The sequence below is a fragment of the Chrysemys picta genome, chromosome 12 (genome assembly GCF_011386835.1).
Source record: "Chrysemys picta bellii isolate R12L10 chromosome 12, ASM1138683v2, whole genome shotgun sequence".
In the NCBI taxonomy this organism is placed as follows: Eukaryota; Metazoa; Chordata; order Testudines; family Emydidae; genus Chrysemys; species Chrysemys picta.
The window spans coordinates 3,095,837-3,110,236 of record NC_088802.1 but is presented as its reverse complement, the minus strand read 5'-3'; the positions used below and the strand labels follow the sequence as shown (position 1 = coordinate 3,110,236).

Genomic DNA, 14,400 nt, shown 5'->3' with positions numbered 1-14,400 from the left:
CTACGCCTGCCCACACCCAGCTCGGCAGGTATCAGCCCAATTCCGGTGATGAATCCTTGATTGATATCGAAACTACGGAAGCTGCCTAGTTGCATTGTGAGCTCCCTGGAAGAAAACAGTGGTTTGAGCATTGGCCTGCTAAACCCAGGGTTGTGAGTTCAATCCTTGAGGGGACACCCAGGGATCTGGGGCAAAATCAGTACTTGGTCCTGCTAGTGAAGGCTGGGGGCTGGACTCGATGACCTTTCAGGGCCCCTTCCAGTTGTAGTAGATGGGATATCTCCATTAATCTAATCTAATCTAAAGCGGGGGAGGGGGGGCAGCAGCGGTGCTGGGGACAGTCAGGGGGTGCTGGGCTGCCCCCTGCGCACTCCCCACAGCCCAGCCCCCCTGCTGCCCTGCCCAGTGCCCCCTCCTGAGCCCCCAGCGCCCCCTGCTGAGCCTCTACCTTGCCCCCTGCAGCACAGCCCCTAGCGCCGCCCTGGAGCAATGGGGAGCCCTGACTGTCCGGGGAGAGCCCCCTGCTGCCCCCCACCCCGCCCCCTGCAACAGCCCCTAGCGCCGCCCTGGAGCCATGGGGAGCCCTGACTGCCCGGGGAGAGCCCCCTGCTGCCCCCCACCCGCCCCCTGCAGTACAGCCCCTAGCGCCGCCCTGGGGCCATGGGGAGCCCTGACTGCCCGGGGAGAGCCCCCTGCTGCCCCCCCCGCCCCCTGCAGCCCAGCCCTTAGCGCCGCCCTGGGGCCATGGGGAGCCCTGACTGCCCGGGGACAGCCCCCTACTGCCCCCGCCCCGCCCCCTGCAGCACAGCCCCTAGCGCTGCCCTGGGGCCATGGGGAGCCCTGACCGCCCGGGGAGAGCCCCCTTGCTGCCCCTGCCCCTCCCAGCGCCGGAGCGAAAGGGTTACAGCTGCCTGAGCTCTGTGGATTTCCTGATTTCTCACAACCTCCTTCCTCTGTCCCTCAGCGGCTGGGAGCAAGGCCCCTCCCCAGAGACAGATGCCCCCAGAGGCCCCTCTCTCCGGATCACCCCCACCCCCAGCTCCACCATGCACCCCCAGCTCCTGCCCCTGGCCCTCGCCCTCCTGGTAGCGGTGCCACCGGGGGCTCAGGCAGGTAAGGAGCAAACCCGGCCATGGGCCTGGCCTCTCTCGCCAAGTGGGGTGGGGGCTGGGCTGGGCTCAGCCAGGAGGCCTGCAGTGAACAGGTCGGGAGGCTCAGGGCTTGTCCCAGTGCCTAGGGGTCCCTGTATAAACCGCCACCCCACCCCAGAGGTGGCTGCATCTCAGCCCCAGGGGAGGTTTCTCTGGGTCCCCAGACATGCCAGTGCTAATTCCCTGACACCGCCGGCTGGTCGGCCACCTCCCCGGGGCATGGCCAGGCCTGGCCTGACTTGGAGAGGGGCTGGGGGTAACGTGTACCACGTAACATGTCTCAGAGCGGCTGAACCGGGACGGGCTCACACCCGGGTGTGAAGTGGGGCCCAGACTCCGGGCACGGCCGTGCTGCAGTGGAAGCCGGTGGCTGCGTTCGCCCAGGGCTGGGGCATCCGCACTGGTTTGTAACCCACACCCGGGCTCTGGTGTCTCCGCGACGTCTGGCTGCCCGTGTCCCAGACACCCTGGCCACTCTCACCGGAAAGGGGGGAGGGGAGGTGACTGGCGCCTCCCCCCCGCGTCACGAGTCTGGCAGGGCTGCGTCCACACTGCAAAGCAACGGGCCCCGGATCCTGGCTTGACTCCGGCTCGGCCCCTCCGTTCCCAGAACTCTGGTGTCGGGTGATTCGGGTGTAGCCGGCCCCTCGGCGGCACGGCCAGGCTCCTGCAGGCTGGGCCCCGGCACAAGACAGCCCGAGCACCAGGAGCGAGCTGCTGGGGGCCATGTGCCGTGATGCCCGTGGGCGGCTTGTCCTGCCTGCAGCCTGGCGCGCTCCTCGGGGACAGACGCAGGGCCAAAGCCGGGAGCTGTTGTTAGCTGCCTCGCCCGGCCCGCTGTGGAGAAATACTGCCAGGGCCAGGGGCTGCGTGCGGGGGCTTTGTCAGGGGTTACCGGTACCGAACGGCGACCCCTTCGCTTGTTAGCAAGGAGGGGTTCTCTAGGGTCACAGGGGGATCCCTGTATGAACGTGCCCCACCCCAGAGCTAGCTGCATCTCAACACTGGGCAAGGGGATCCCTGTATAATCAGCCATCCCTCCCCAGAGGTGGCTGCACCTCAGCGCCAGGCGAGGGGTCCCTGTCACTCTTGCTCTCTTGCAGGCAGGACCCATCCGTCTCTGGAGTTCGCAGGCACAGAGATGACGAAAGAAGGCGGCTCAATTGTGAGTCTCCCCTGCAACCTGACGGGGCCGAGCCTGAGCTGGCGGTGGATCCCGCGGTACCCGGTCTGCGCTGGTGTCAGCAGTGGGATACAGACGATCTACACAGTGACGGCGGCTGGGGAACACAACACTCCGGAGGGGAGGTTTAAGAAGTGGCTGCGTCTCGTACCGAGTCAGGGAACCCGAACCTCCGTCCTCGAAGTCCAAACCCTCTACATGAACGACTCGGGGACCTTCTTCTGTGCCAGCCCCAGGCAGAACGCCACGACGATCTCCGTCACCATCACGCCCGGTAACAGCACTGCAGGGGGGCTGGGAACCAGGACACCTGGGTTCTCTCCCCAGCTCTGGGAGGGGAGTGGAGGCCGGTGGGTTAGAGCAGGGGGGGCTGGGAGCCAGGACTCCTGGGTTCTCTCCCCAGCTCTGGAAGGGGGGGAGGGGTTGAGGATTTTGATGGGGGGCTATAGCCTGGGGCGGGGTGGGGCGGAGGGGGAAGCAGGAAGCAGCCAGCAGCGGGTGGGTTTTTAACTGGATCCATCACGTTTGGCTCTGCCCCCACAGGCTGCCCGGCCGGGGTGTCCATCGCCGCGGTCCCCAAGGAGCCGGTCGTGGAGGGAGCGTCTGTGACCCTCTCCTGTACCCCCTGTGGGGCGCAGAGACCCAGGTCACGCCCAGCAGGGGGCGCCACGTGGCTACTTAATGGGAAGCCGCCACCGAACTCCACAGCCCTTCGGATCTCGAGGTCCAACAAAGTGACGATAGAGGGTTTCTCCAGCCGGTTCGAGGGTCTGTGGAGCTGCCGCCTGCCTGGGGATCCCCCCTGGTCTGGGGACTACTGCCTGGAGCGCGACCAGGGGGTGCACGGGACCCAGCAGAGCACCACCCCCACCCCCACCCGTTCAGGTGTGTGGATCTCCCCCTGCCCTGTGCCCCCCTCGCTTCTCCGCCCAATTCTACCTCAGCTGGGACTGCAGGCGAGAGGGGCAGAAATTAAAGGGCACCAGCCCTGGGAGAAGCCGTTCCCTGTGGCTGTTCCCCAGCTCCCACCCAGAGTAGCTCCAGGGTTGGAGCACCCACCGGGAAAAATTAGTGGGTGTTCCACACCCACCGGCAGCCAAGCGCCCCCCTCCTCACCTCCTTCTCCCCACCCCCAGCGCGCCGCGTCCCCGCTCCTCCCCCTCCCTCCCTCCCAGCGCTTCCTGCCACCTAACAGCTGTTTGGCAGCGATTACGACTCTCCGGGAGGGAGGGGGAGGAGCAGGGACACGGCATGCTCAGGGGAGGAGGCGGGGCAGGGGCGGGGACTTGGGGGAAGGGGGTGGAATGGGGGCAGGAAGGGGGCAGGGATTTTGGGGAAGGGGTGTGACATAAAATTATTCTACTTAACTGCCAGGGGGCAAATTTGTGGAATGGGGCTGGGGTGACGGGGGCAGGAGCGGGGCCAGGGGCGGAGGGGGGTGTCGAGCAACCACCGGGAACACGGGAAGTCGGTGCCTATGCACCCTAGAGGCGGCCGCATCTCAGCACCGGCCGAGGGATCCCTCTATGAACAGCCCCCGCGCCCCACCCCAGAGGCAGTCGCATCTCAGTGCCGGGTGAGTGATCCTAGCCCCCATTTTTCCCCCCAGACGCCGGCACCCCAGGCGCCCTCCTGCCTCTGATCGGGGGCTTTGCGGGGGCCACTCTGGTCCTGGTCCTCGTGTGTGTCATTGCTGTTATTTGCTGTAGGAGGCGCCGGCCCAGGGATGCCAGGTACGGTGGGGCAGTGGGGGTCGGGGTGGGGCGATGCTGGGGGGCTGTACAATCCCAGGGGGTGGGGGAGGTAGGCAGAGACAGTCCATGGGGGGGGTGATGGACTGGGGCAGCTATAGGGGGAGATTCCATGGGGGGGCAGGATGGGGAGGGAGTTGGGGGGATCCCATGGGGGCTAATGGGACTACAGGGGAAAATATTTCTATAAGGGACAGGGGAGCGATTGGGGAATGAAAGGTGGGGTGCCCTATAGGGGCAGGTACATACAGGACATCCTATTCTATAGGGGAAGGGCCCAGGATGGGGGCTATAGGGGATGCCATTCTACAGGGACCAGGAGGAGGCAGACACAGAGCTCCGTAACCCGGGTGGGTATAGACTGGTCGGGCTAAGTCCTATAGGGGTGATGGGGAAGGTATAGAGGGAGAGTTTGTCTATAGGGGCTGTGGAACAGACGAGAGGGGCTATGTGCCCGAGGCAGTGGGTCCAGCCTGGGGGCTGTAGGGCAGGGGATTCTCTGGGGGGGAGTGCAGGAGGGGGCGAGGCCCGCCAGCCGCTATAGGGGGTTATTCCATAGGGGCCGGGCCTAGCCCAGGTGTTTCTCTGCCGTGCAGAAATCCTCTAACTGTCCCCGTCCCCCCCCCCCCAGCGCGACCCCCATGGTGACTGAAATGGATGGAAAACCGGAGCAAGCAGGTGAGCTCCGGGTGCAGAAAATGGGGCAGGGGCCTCTAGGGGGCGCCGGCTCCCATCCAACCACAGGGCAGGGACTGGCTGGCTCAGGGGGGCGGGGAATGGGGCGGGGCCTGTCCCCTCCAGGGGGCACCGGCTCCCACCCAGCCCCAGGGCGGGGACTGGCTGGCTCGGGGGGTGGGGAATGGGGCAGGGGTCTGTCCCATCTAGGCTGCGCCAGCTCCCATCTGGCCCCAGGGCGGGGACTGGCTGTCTCAGGGGGGGCGGGAGGGGCAGGGGCCTGTCCCCTCTAGGGGGTGCCGCTCCCTGTCATGGGGTCCCCGGGCGATGCTCGGGACCTGCTCCCCACGAAACCAGGCAGTAACTGGGGGACCCTCCTCGCTCTGAGCGACTGTCTCCAGCTTCCACCTCCCTGGGTCTGACCCCGGAGCATCCGGCCTCCCCAGACCCACCGTGCGCTTCCTGCAGCGCGTCCGCCCGGGTGAGGTCCTGGGGGGCCCAGGGGGCCCTGCCCCCCAACTCCGCAGTCAGACGTGACTCTCAGCCAGCCGGGGACACAGAAGGTTTATCAGGCGACAGGATCACGGCGTGGGGCAGAGCCTGTTAGCACAGAAATCAGGGACTTTCAGCCAAGTCCGTCCTGGGGAGTCCTGGGCCTGGATTTCCCCTTCCAGCGCCCCCTCGCAGACCTCCAGCCACCCCACCTCCGACACCCCCCTTTGCTCCTCCTCCTCCTCTCGCTTCCCGGGCCAAAGATATCACCTGGTCGCACCCCTCCTGGGTCCCAGGTCACAGAGGTGCAGACAGCTGGGCGGCCTCACCTGCCCCAGGGCCCCAGCAAAACACCCCCCCAATCCCCACCCCCGAAGTGTCGGTGCAGCGCACAGGGAAACTGAGGCACACGCGGCGTAAGTCTGGGACAGGAAGACTTGCATGCAACATAACGAGATGAATAAAACCCCACTTCGTTACACTCCCACCCGGCCCCAGGGCAGGGACTGGCTGGCTCGGGGGGGGCAGTGAATGGGGCAGGGGCCTGTCCCCCCTAGGAGACGCCAGCTCCCATCTGGGGGGGCGGGGCTGGGGGGGCCAAACCCTGGCCTCTGTCACCTTTCACTGTCTCTCTCCATTCCCAGCGGAGCAGCCCGGCCCCACAGCGCCTGGCGGAGCCGAGCCGAAGCCGCCGTCCCCCGACCCCCACCCTGATGGCGAGGTAACGCCCCGGCAGTCAGGGTGGGGGGCTCGGCAGGGGGCGGGAGGGCAGCAGGGGGCACTGGGCTGGGGGGAGCGGGGTGGGGGCTTGCCAGGGGGCGCTGGGGTGGGGGCTGAGCAGGGGGTGCTGGGGGGAGGCTCGGCAGGGGGCTGGCAGGGGGGCGCTGGGCTGGAGGAGTGGGGTGGGGGCTCGGCAGGGGGCCAGCACGGGGGCGCTGGGCTGGGGGGAGAGGGGTGGGGGCTCGGCAGGGGCGGGGGAATGGGGGGAGTGGGGTGGGGGCTCGGCAGGGGGCGGGAGGGTGGGGGCTGAGCTGGGGGCGCTGGGCTGGGGGTTCGGCAGGGGGGAGCAGGATGGGGGCTCGGCAGGGGCCGGGGGGGGGCTGAGCAGGGGGCGCTGGGGGGGGGGGAGTGGGTAGGGTCTCAGCAGGGGGCGGGGGAATGGGGGGAGCGGGATGGGGGCTCGGCAGGGGCCGGGGGGGGGCTGAGCAGGGGGCGCTGGGCTGGGGTGTGTGGGTGGGGTCTCAGCAGGGGGCAGCAGGGGGCAGGGGAATGGGGGGAGTGGGGTGGGGGTTCGGCAGGGGCCGGGGGGGCTGAGCAGGGGGCGCTGGGTGGGGGGGAGTGGGTAGGGTCTCAGCAGGGGGCAGGGGAATGGGGGGAGCGGGGTGGGGGCTCGGCAGGGGCCGGGGGGGCTGAGCAGGGGGCGCTGGGTGGGGGAGAATGGGGGGAGCGGGGTGGGGGCTAGGCAGGGGCCGGGGGGGGGGCTGAGCAGGGGGCTCACCCCAGGCAGTCAGGGCTGGCTGCAATGCGACCCCAGGGGGCTCTGTGCTGTGGGGCGCTCACTAGGGGGCGCTCTGCAGTCAGCTCGCTCAGCGGGTCGCTCAGCGCCCGAGGCCGTAACGCGCCTCTAACGCCCGCTCTCTCCTGCCCGGTCTCCGCAGGGCCCCGAGGGGATCCAGTACAGCACCCTGCACTTCCAGGAGCCCCACGGGGCCGGGGCCAGGGCGGAAACCGGCCCGGCCACCATCTACTCTGAACTGGCCACTGGCCACGGCTGACGGGGCCGGCGAGCGCGGACGCCTCTGGGGCAAGGCCAGGCCCCAGCTCGGGCAAAGACGCCCCCTTCCCTCAGAGACTCCCAGCCCCAGCGATTCGGGTGTGGGTGGGGGAGGGTCTATGAGACCAGTTCTCTGGTCGGGGTGGGGTGGGGGAACTGGGTTGACAATATTGTAGGTCCTACACTATGTATTGTAAGCAAGTCCAAGTGGGGCACGGCCCGCTATGAAGTTTTCTGCTGCTTCAACTGGCAACAGGCAGGAGGAGGGGCCCCGTCTCCGTTCCTGCCCCCCGAGACTCATGTCGTAGGTCCTACATTATGTATCATAAACAATGCAAGGTGTGAATAAAGTGGGCTTTGGCAGCAAATGACATTTTCTATGGCTTGAAACAACAGGAGGGGGGAGGGAGGGTAGATGGCAGAGGAAACTGTTGCTGATGAGAATCAGTCACGATCCACAAACAATATGGTAGGTCCTACATTATGTATTGTAAACAAATCAAAGCATAAACAAAATGTGCACGAGTTGTGAATAACTTTACCCCCCCCCCTTCTCCAATGAGGAACCAGTCCCCCTCCATTACAGTCCACTGAGAACAATATTGTAGGTCCTACATGATGTATTGTAAACAAGATAAACTGTAAACAAACGGAATCTATTTTTTGCTGGTCCAAACAGTGGAATACCGTGGGACATGGGTGGGGCTCCTGCTCATGGCAACCAGTACGCCACCCTTCCTGACTGCTGAGAATAATATTGTAGGTCCTACACTGTGTACTGTACAGAAACCCAAGTGTAAACACAATGGGTACTAGCCCCAAAGGACATTTTCTGCTTCTCCAAGTGGCAGCAGGTGGGAGCTCTTACATTATTAGGCCCTGACTACAATATTGTAGGTCCTACATTTTGTATTGTAAACAAACTAAAGCACCAACGAAAGGGGATATTTTTGATGTATTGCATCATCAAAGAGCAGAATGGGGGGGACGGGGTGTGGGGGGGTGTCCAGCGGAGCAAGGTACATGGGAACCGGTCCCTCTCTCATCCTGTCTCCTGGGAAAAATAGGGTAGGTCCTACCTTATGTATTGCAAACAAACCAACTGTAAACAACAAGGGTAGGTCTTGCAAAGCACTTTAAGGCATCTCCAAAGGGGAGGAGAAAGGGGAGGCATTCCCTCAGATCCTGCCCAGTCAGAACCTTACTATAGGGCCTACCATATGTATTGTAAACAAGCCAAGCTGTACACAAAGTGTATGCGGGTTGCACATACAACGTTCACCGTCCCCAGGCAACAGCAGGGGCTGGGGCCGTTCCCAGCGGGGACCCTGAGCGCGGGAACCGGTCATTCTATACTCCAGTCGGGGGGAATAATAACGTAGGTCCTACATTATGTGCAGTAAATACATGGCCGGTGACCAGACTGGATGGGGGCCCAGAAGGGAGTTTCTGGCTTCTCAGGCGAGTGGAAGGGGATGGGGGGTGAGTGCAGTGTGGACGCGGTGCCGGGGAAGCGAAGGCCTCAGTCCCGCTGGCGCCTGCAAGACAGGAAAGGAGGGAGAGAGACATTGTGTGAGCCACACAGCAGAGAAATGTGGTAGCTGACCCACAAGGTGGCGCTAGGGGGTGCTGTGCAGGCGGGGGCAGCAGGGGGCGCTGTCCCCTGGCAGTCGGGGCTGCCCCATTGCCCCAGGGAGCAGGGCAGGGGGAGCCCCCAGGGGGCGCTGGCGTTAAAGGGGCGGGTACCTGCTGGGCGGCCGGGCCCGGGTTTTCCAGTGCACATAGTAGATGGTCCCGAGGCTGGCGCTGAGGAAGAGGAAGGCGAGGCCACAGCGCACGGCCAGCACCGTCACCCCCCAGCCGCTGTCGGGCGGGGAGCCTGCGACGTGAGAAAGAAGTTTGTAACAGCCACAAACCCGGAGCTGAGATGCAGCCACCTCTGGGGCGGGACACGGGGCTGCCAGCACAGGGACCCCGTGGTACGTTTTCCCCCACAGGTATGTTATGGACGCCAGCGCCCAGGTCTAATCCAAACTCAGGGTTCCCAGCCGACCTCCCCCCATCGCATCCAGGTTCCCCCTTCGCTCCCCACCCCAACCCTGGGGTGTCGCCATTCTGTGAGGCTGGTATCCAGCTTCCCCACCCCAGAGGTGGCCGCATTGACTGACAGGGACACGGGGGCTGAATACAAACTTGGACTGGTGGGGCTGGTGCTCTGCTGGGTCCTGTGCCCACTCTGGTCGCGCTCCAGGCAGTAGTCCCCAGACCGGGGGGGATGCCCAGGCAGGCGGCAGCTCCACAGACCCTCGAACCGGCTGGAGAAATTCTCTATCGTCATTTTGTTGGCCCTCAGGATCCGAAGGGCTGGAGAGTTCGATATCAGCTTCCCATTGAGCTGCCACGTGGTGCCCTCTGCTGGGGGTGACGTGGGTCCCTGCGCCCCACAGGGGGTACAGAAAAGGGTCACAGACGCTCCCTCCATGACCAGCTCCTTGGGGACCCCTTTGATGGACGCCCCGGCCAGGCAGCCTGTGGGGGCAGAGCCAAAAGTGATGGATCCAGTTAACAACCCGCCCCCTGCTGGCTGCTTTCCGCTTCCCCTCGCGCTGGGCTATAGCCCCCCATCAAAATGAACCTCTTCCAGAGCCGGGGAGAGAACCAGGAGTCCTGGCTCCCAGCCCCCGGGCAGGGTTGTTACCGGGCATGATGGTCACGGAGATCGGCGAGGCGTTCTGACTGGGGCTGGCACAGAAGAAGGTCCCCGAGTCGCTCATGTGGAGGGTTTGGACTTCGAGGACGGAGGTTCGGTTTCCCTGAGCCATTAGGTGACGCAGCCGCTTCTGAAATCTCCCCTCCGGAGTGCTGTGTGCCCCAGCTGCCATCACTGTGTAGATCGTCTGTATCCCACCGCTGACACCAGCGCAGACCGGGTAGCGCGGGATCCACTGCCAGCTCAGCCTCGGCCCCGTCAGGTTGCAGGGAAGTTTCACAGTCGACCCGGCTTCTGCCGTCACCTCTGGGCCTGCAAACACCAGAGCCTGATGGGTCCTGCCCAACAGAGCACTGGAGAGACGGGGACCCCTTACCCGGCACTGAGATGCAGCCACTTCTGGGGAGGGGTGGCTGATTATATAGGGATCCCCTTGCTCTGTGTTGAGATGCAGCTAGCTCTGGGATGGGGCACATTCATACAGGGATCCCCCTGTGACCCTAAGCCCCTCCTTGCTAACGAGCAAAGGGGTCGCCGTTCGATACCCATAACCCCTGACAAAGCCCCCGCACGCAGCCCCTGGCCTTGGCAGTATTTATCCGCAGTGGGCTGGACGAGGCAGCTAACAACAGTTCCCGGCTTTGGCCCTGCGTCTGTCCCTGAGGAGCGCGCCAGGCTGCAGGCAGGACAAGCCGCCCACGGGCATCACGGCACACGGCCCCCAGGAGCCGGCTCCCATCGCTCGGGCTGTCTTGTGCTGGGCCCAGCGTGCAGCAGCCCTGACTGTGCCACCGAGGCTCCGGCTACACCCGAATCGCCCGACACCAGAGTCCTGGGGACAGAGTGGCCAGAGTCAAGCCAGGATCCGGGGCACGTTGCTTTGCAGTGTGGACGCAGCCCCACCGGGCTAGTGACACGCGTGGGCGGGGGAGGGAGGGGCGCCAGTCGCCTTCCCACCCCCCTGGCAGGTGCGGCCGGGGTGTCTGGGACACGGGTGGCCAGACATCGTTGAGACACCGGAGTCTGGGTGGGGGTTACAAACCAGTGTGGACACCCCAGCCCCGGGCGAATGTAGCCCCCGGCTTCCGCTGCAGCGCGGTCCTGCCCAGAGTGTGGGCCCCGCTTCACGCCCGAGTGTGAACCCATCCCGGCTCAGCCGCTCCGAGACATGTTACGCCCGGTGGGTCAGGCTGCCCTCCACTCCCTCCCCCGAGCCCCCAGCCCCTCTCCAAGCCAGGCCAGGCCTGGCCGTGCCCTGGGGAGGTGGCCAACCAGCCGGCGGTGTCAGGGGAATTAGCACTGGCAAGTCTGGGGGACCCTGAGAAACCTCCCCTGGGGCTGAGATGCAGCCACCTCTGGGGTGAGGCAGCTGGTTATACAGGGAGCCCTCCCCCGGTGCAGAGATGCAGCCACCTCTGGGGCGGGGCGGCTGGTTAGACAGGGACCCCCAGGCACTGGGACAAGCCCTGAGCCTCCCGCCCTGTTTGCTGCAGGCCTCCCGGCCGAGCCCATCCCCAGCCTCACTTGGCGAGAGGCCAGGCCCACGGCTGGGTTTGCTCCTTACCTGCCTGAGCCCTCGGGGGCACTGCTGCCAGGAGGGCGAGGGCCAGGGGCAGGAGCTGGGGGCGCATGGTGGAGCTGGTGGAGGTGATCCGGTGAGAAGGGCCTCTGGGGGCATCTGTCTCTGGGGAGGGGCCTTGCTCCCAGCCCCTGAGGGGAAGGGGAAGGAGGTTGTGAAGAAATCAGGAAACCCACAGAGCTCGGGCAGCAGGTAACCCTTTCGCTCCGGCACTGGGGGGGGGTAGGGGGGGCTGTGCCCAGGCAGTCAGTGCTGGCTGTGTGCCTCAGGAAACAGGGCAGGGGGAGCCCCGCAGGGGGCACTGGGTTGCAGGGAGCGGGGGGAGGCAGCAGGGGACTCTCCCCTGGCAGTCGGGGCTGGCCCCATTGCCCCAGGGAGCAGGGCAGGGGGAGCCCCGCAGGGGGCACTGGTGTTAAAGGGGCGGGTACCTGCTGGCCTGCCGGGCCCGGGTTTTCCAGTGCAGGTAGCCGACGGCTCTGAGGGTGGCGCTGAGGAACAGCGCGCAGCCAGCACCGTCACCCCCCAGCCGCTGCCGGGCGCGGAGCCTGTGACTGGAGACAGAAGCTTGGGCGGCCACGAACCCGGAGCTGAGATGCAGCCACCTCTGGGGCGGGACACGGGGCTACCAGCACAGGGACTCCTTGGTACGTTTTCCCCCACAGGTATGTTGTGGACTCTAGCGCCCAGGTCTAATCCAAACTCAGGGTTCCCAGCCGACCTCCCCTGTGGCATCTTTAATTCAAAGATCAAAAAGGAAGATTGACATTTATGATAATACTTGAGTGAAGTAGTATTATTGTCTCTATGTCTCTTTGAAGGTTGTGGTAACCTGGATCTGAACTGCTTAATGGATAAATTACCCTGTGCTAATTGCCAGGATGTTGGGAAGAAGGAAAGTTGAGCCTAGTGTTTTCTCAGGCTGAGCGGCTGATGGAAATGTATAAAAACCCTGGGACATGATCCTGCTTCATCTCAGATCTGCTTTGGGTTTCAAGAGGGGAAACCCTGAGCCACAAGGATTGAGATCCCCAGTCACTGACTGGAGCCGCCCTGAACATGGACATTGGACTATAACCTCTGGACTATTTCTAAAAGGACTTTTGGCTACTACAAGCTCATCTCTGCTGTGTCTGAACCTCAAGAATTGAATTCAAGTCTGTCTGTATATTGATCTTTTAACCAACACTCTCTCTCTTTTCTTTTCTAATTAATTTTAGCTTAGTTAATAAGAATTGGCTATAACGTGTATTTTGGGTAAGATCTAAGTTATCATTGGACCTGGGTGTGTGGCTGATCCTTTGGGGGTTGGAAGAACCTTTTCTTGTATCTGATGAGATCAGATTTTCAGTAACCATCATCGTATCTGACGTGTGTCTGGACGGAGCCTGAGGCTGGGCACTTTAAGGGAACTGCGTTGTTTGGACGTCTGAGTAACCAGGGAGGTACTGTAGAAGCTGTTTTGGGCTGTTTGGGAAATCTAAGTATTGGAAGATCCACCAGCATTTGGGATTTCTCTGCCCCGGTCTGTTTGCAGTTCACCCTGATTGAGTGACCTCAGCTGGCTCCCACGGGCAGCACTGTCACACCAGATCGTGCTCCAGGCAGTAGCCCCCAGACCAGGGGGGATCCCCAGGCAGGCGGCAGCTCCACAGACCCTCCAGACGGCTGGAAAAACCCTCTATCGTCACCGTGTTGGACCTCAGGATCCGAGGGGCTGTGGAGTTTGGTAGCATTTCCCCATTGAGCTGCCACGTGGCGCCCCCTGCTGGGGATGAGGTGGTTCCCTGCGGCCCACAGGGGGTGCAGGAGAGGGACACAGACACTCCCTCCTCGACTGGCTCCTTGGGACCCGCGGCGATGGACGCCCCGGCCGGGCAGCCTGTGGGGCAGAGCCAAATGTGATGGATCCAGTTAATGGCCCGGCCCCTGCTGGCTGTTCCCCCCTGCGCTGGGCTATAGCCCCCCATCAAAATCCTCCCCTGCTGGCTCTGTGTGTGTGTCTCAGTCCCTGCCTGCTCTGTGTGTGTCTGCTGTGTAATTGTACGTGTGTGTAATTGTGTGTCCCTGTCTGCTCTGTGTCTGCTGTGTAATTGTATGTGTGTGTAATTGTGTGTCCCTGTCTGCTCTATGTGTGTGTGCGACTGCTGTGTAAGTGTGTGTGTGCGCAATGGTGTGTGTCCCTGGTTGCTCAGCATGTGTCTCTCTGCTGGATCTGTGTGTGTGTGTGTGTGTGTGTGTGTGTAAATGTATCTAATTGTGTGTGTATCTGCCAGCTGTGTGTGTGTGTGTAATTGAGTGTCCGCATGTGTGTGTAACTAGACATATACAATGACTAAATGAGCTGTTCCCACGCAAGAAAGATCCTGGAGTCACTGTGGAGAGTTCTCTGAACTCATCCACTCAAAGCGCAGCGGGGTCAAAGAAGCAGAACAGCATGTTGGGAATCATCAAGAAGGGGAGAGAGACTAGGACAGAAAATATCATGTTGCCGCTATATAAACCCATGGGACGCCCACACCTTGAACACTGCGTGCAGATGTGGTCGCCCCGTCTCAAAAAGATCGATTGGAATTGGAAAAGGTTCAGAAAAGGGCAACAAAAGTGCTGAGGGGGTATGGAACGGCTGCCGTATGAGAAGAGATTAATAAAATGGAAACTTTTCAGCTTGGAAAAGAGGCAACTAAGGTGGGATATGATCGAGGTCTATAAAATCATGACTGGTGTGGAGAAAGTGAATAAGGAAGTGTTATTTACTCCTTCTCGTAACACAAGAACAAGGGGTCACCCAATGAAATGACTAGGCAGCAGGTTTAACACAAAACATAGGAAGTATTTCTTCACACAGTGAACAGTCAACCTGGGGAACTCCTTGCCAGAGGATGTTGTGAAGGCCAAGACTGTAATAGGGTTAAAAAAAGAGCTAGATAAGGTCATGGTGGACAGGTCCATCAATGGCTAGTAGCCAGGCTGGGCAGGGATGGTGGCCCTGGCCTCTGTTTGCCAGAAGCTGGGAATGGGCAACAGGGGATGGATCACTTGATGATTATCTGTTGTGTTCATTCTCTCTGGGGCCCCTGGCATTGGC

The 14,400-nt window shown here is 62.8% G+C and overlaps 1 protein-coding gene across 1 annotated transcript; it reads left to right on the top strand.

The window, feature by feature from the left end:
- The first annotated feature begins 958 nt into the window (after positions 1 to 958).
- On the top strand, positions 959 to 7,980 carry LOC122173093 (uncharacterized). The gene is made up of 7 exons (XM_065563110.1): positions 959 to 1,113; positions 2,255 to 2,608; positions 2,878 to 3,219; positions 3,944 to 4,067; positions 4,717 to 4,763; positions 5,897 to 5,973; positions 6,911 to 7,980. Exons 1-7 carry the CDS (start codon positions 1,047 to 1,049, stop codon positions 7,025 to 7,027), a joined length of 1,128 nt encoding a protein of 375 aa, XP_065419182.1. The 5' UTR covers positions 959 to 1,046; the 3' UTR covers positions 7,028 to 7,980.
- Positions 7,981 to 14,400: the final 6,420 nt, after the last annotated feature.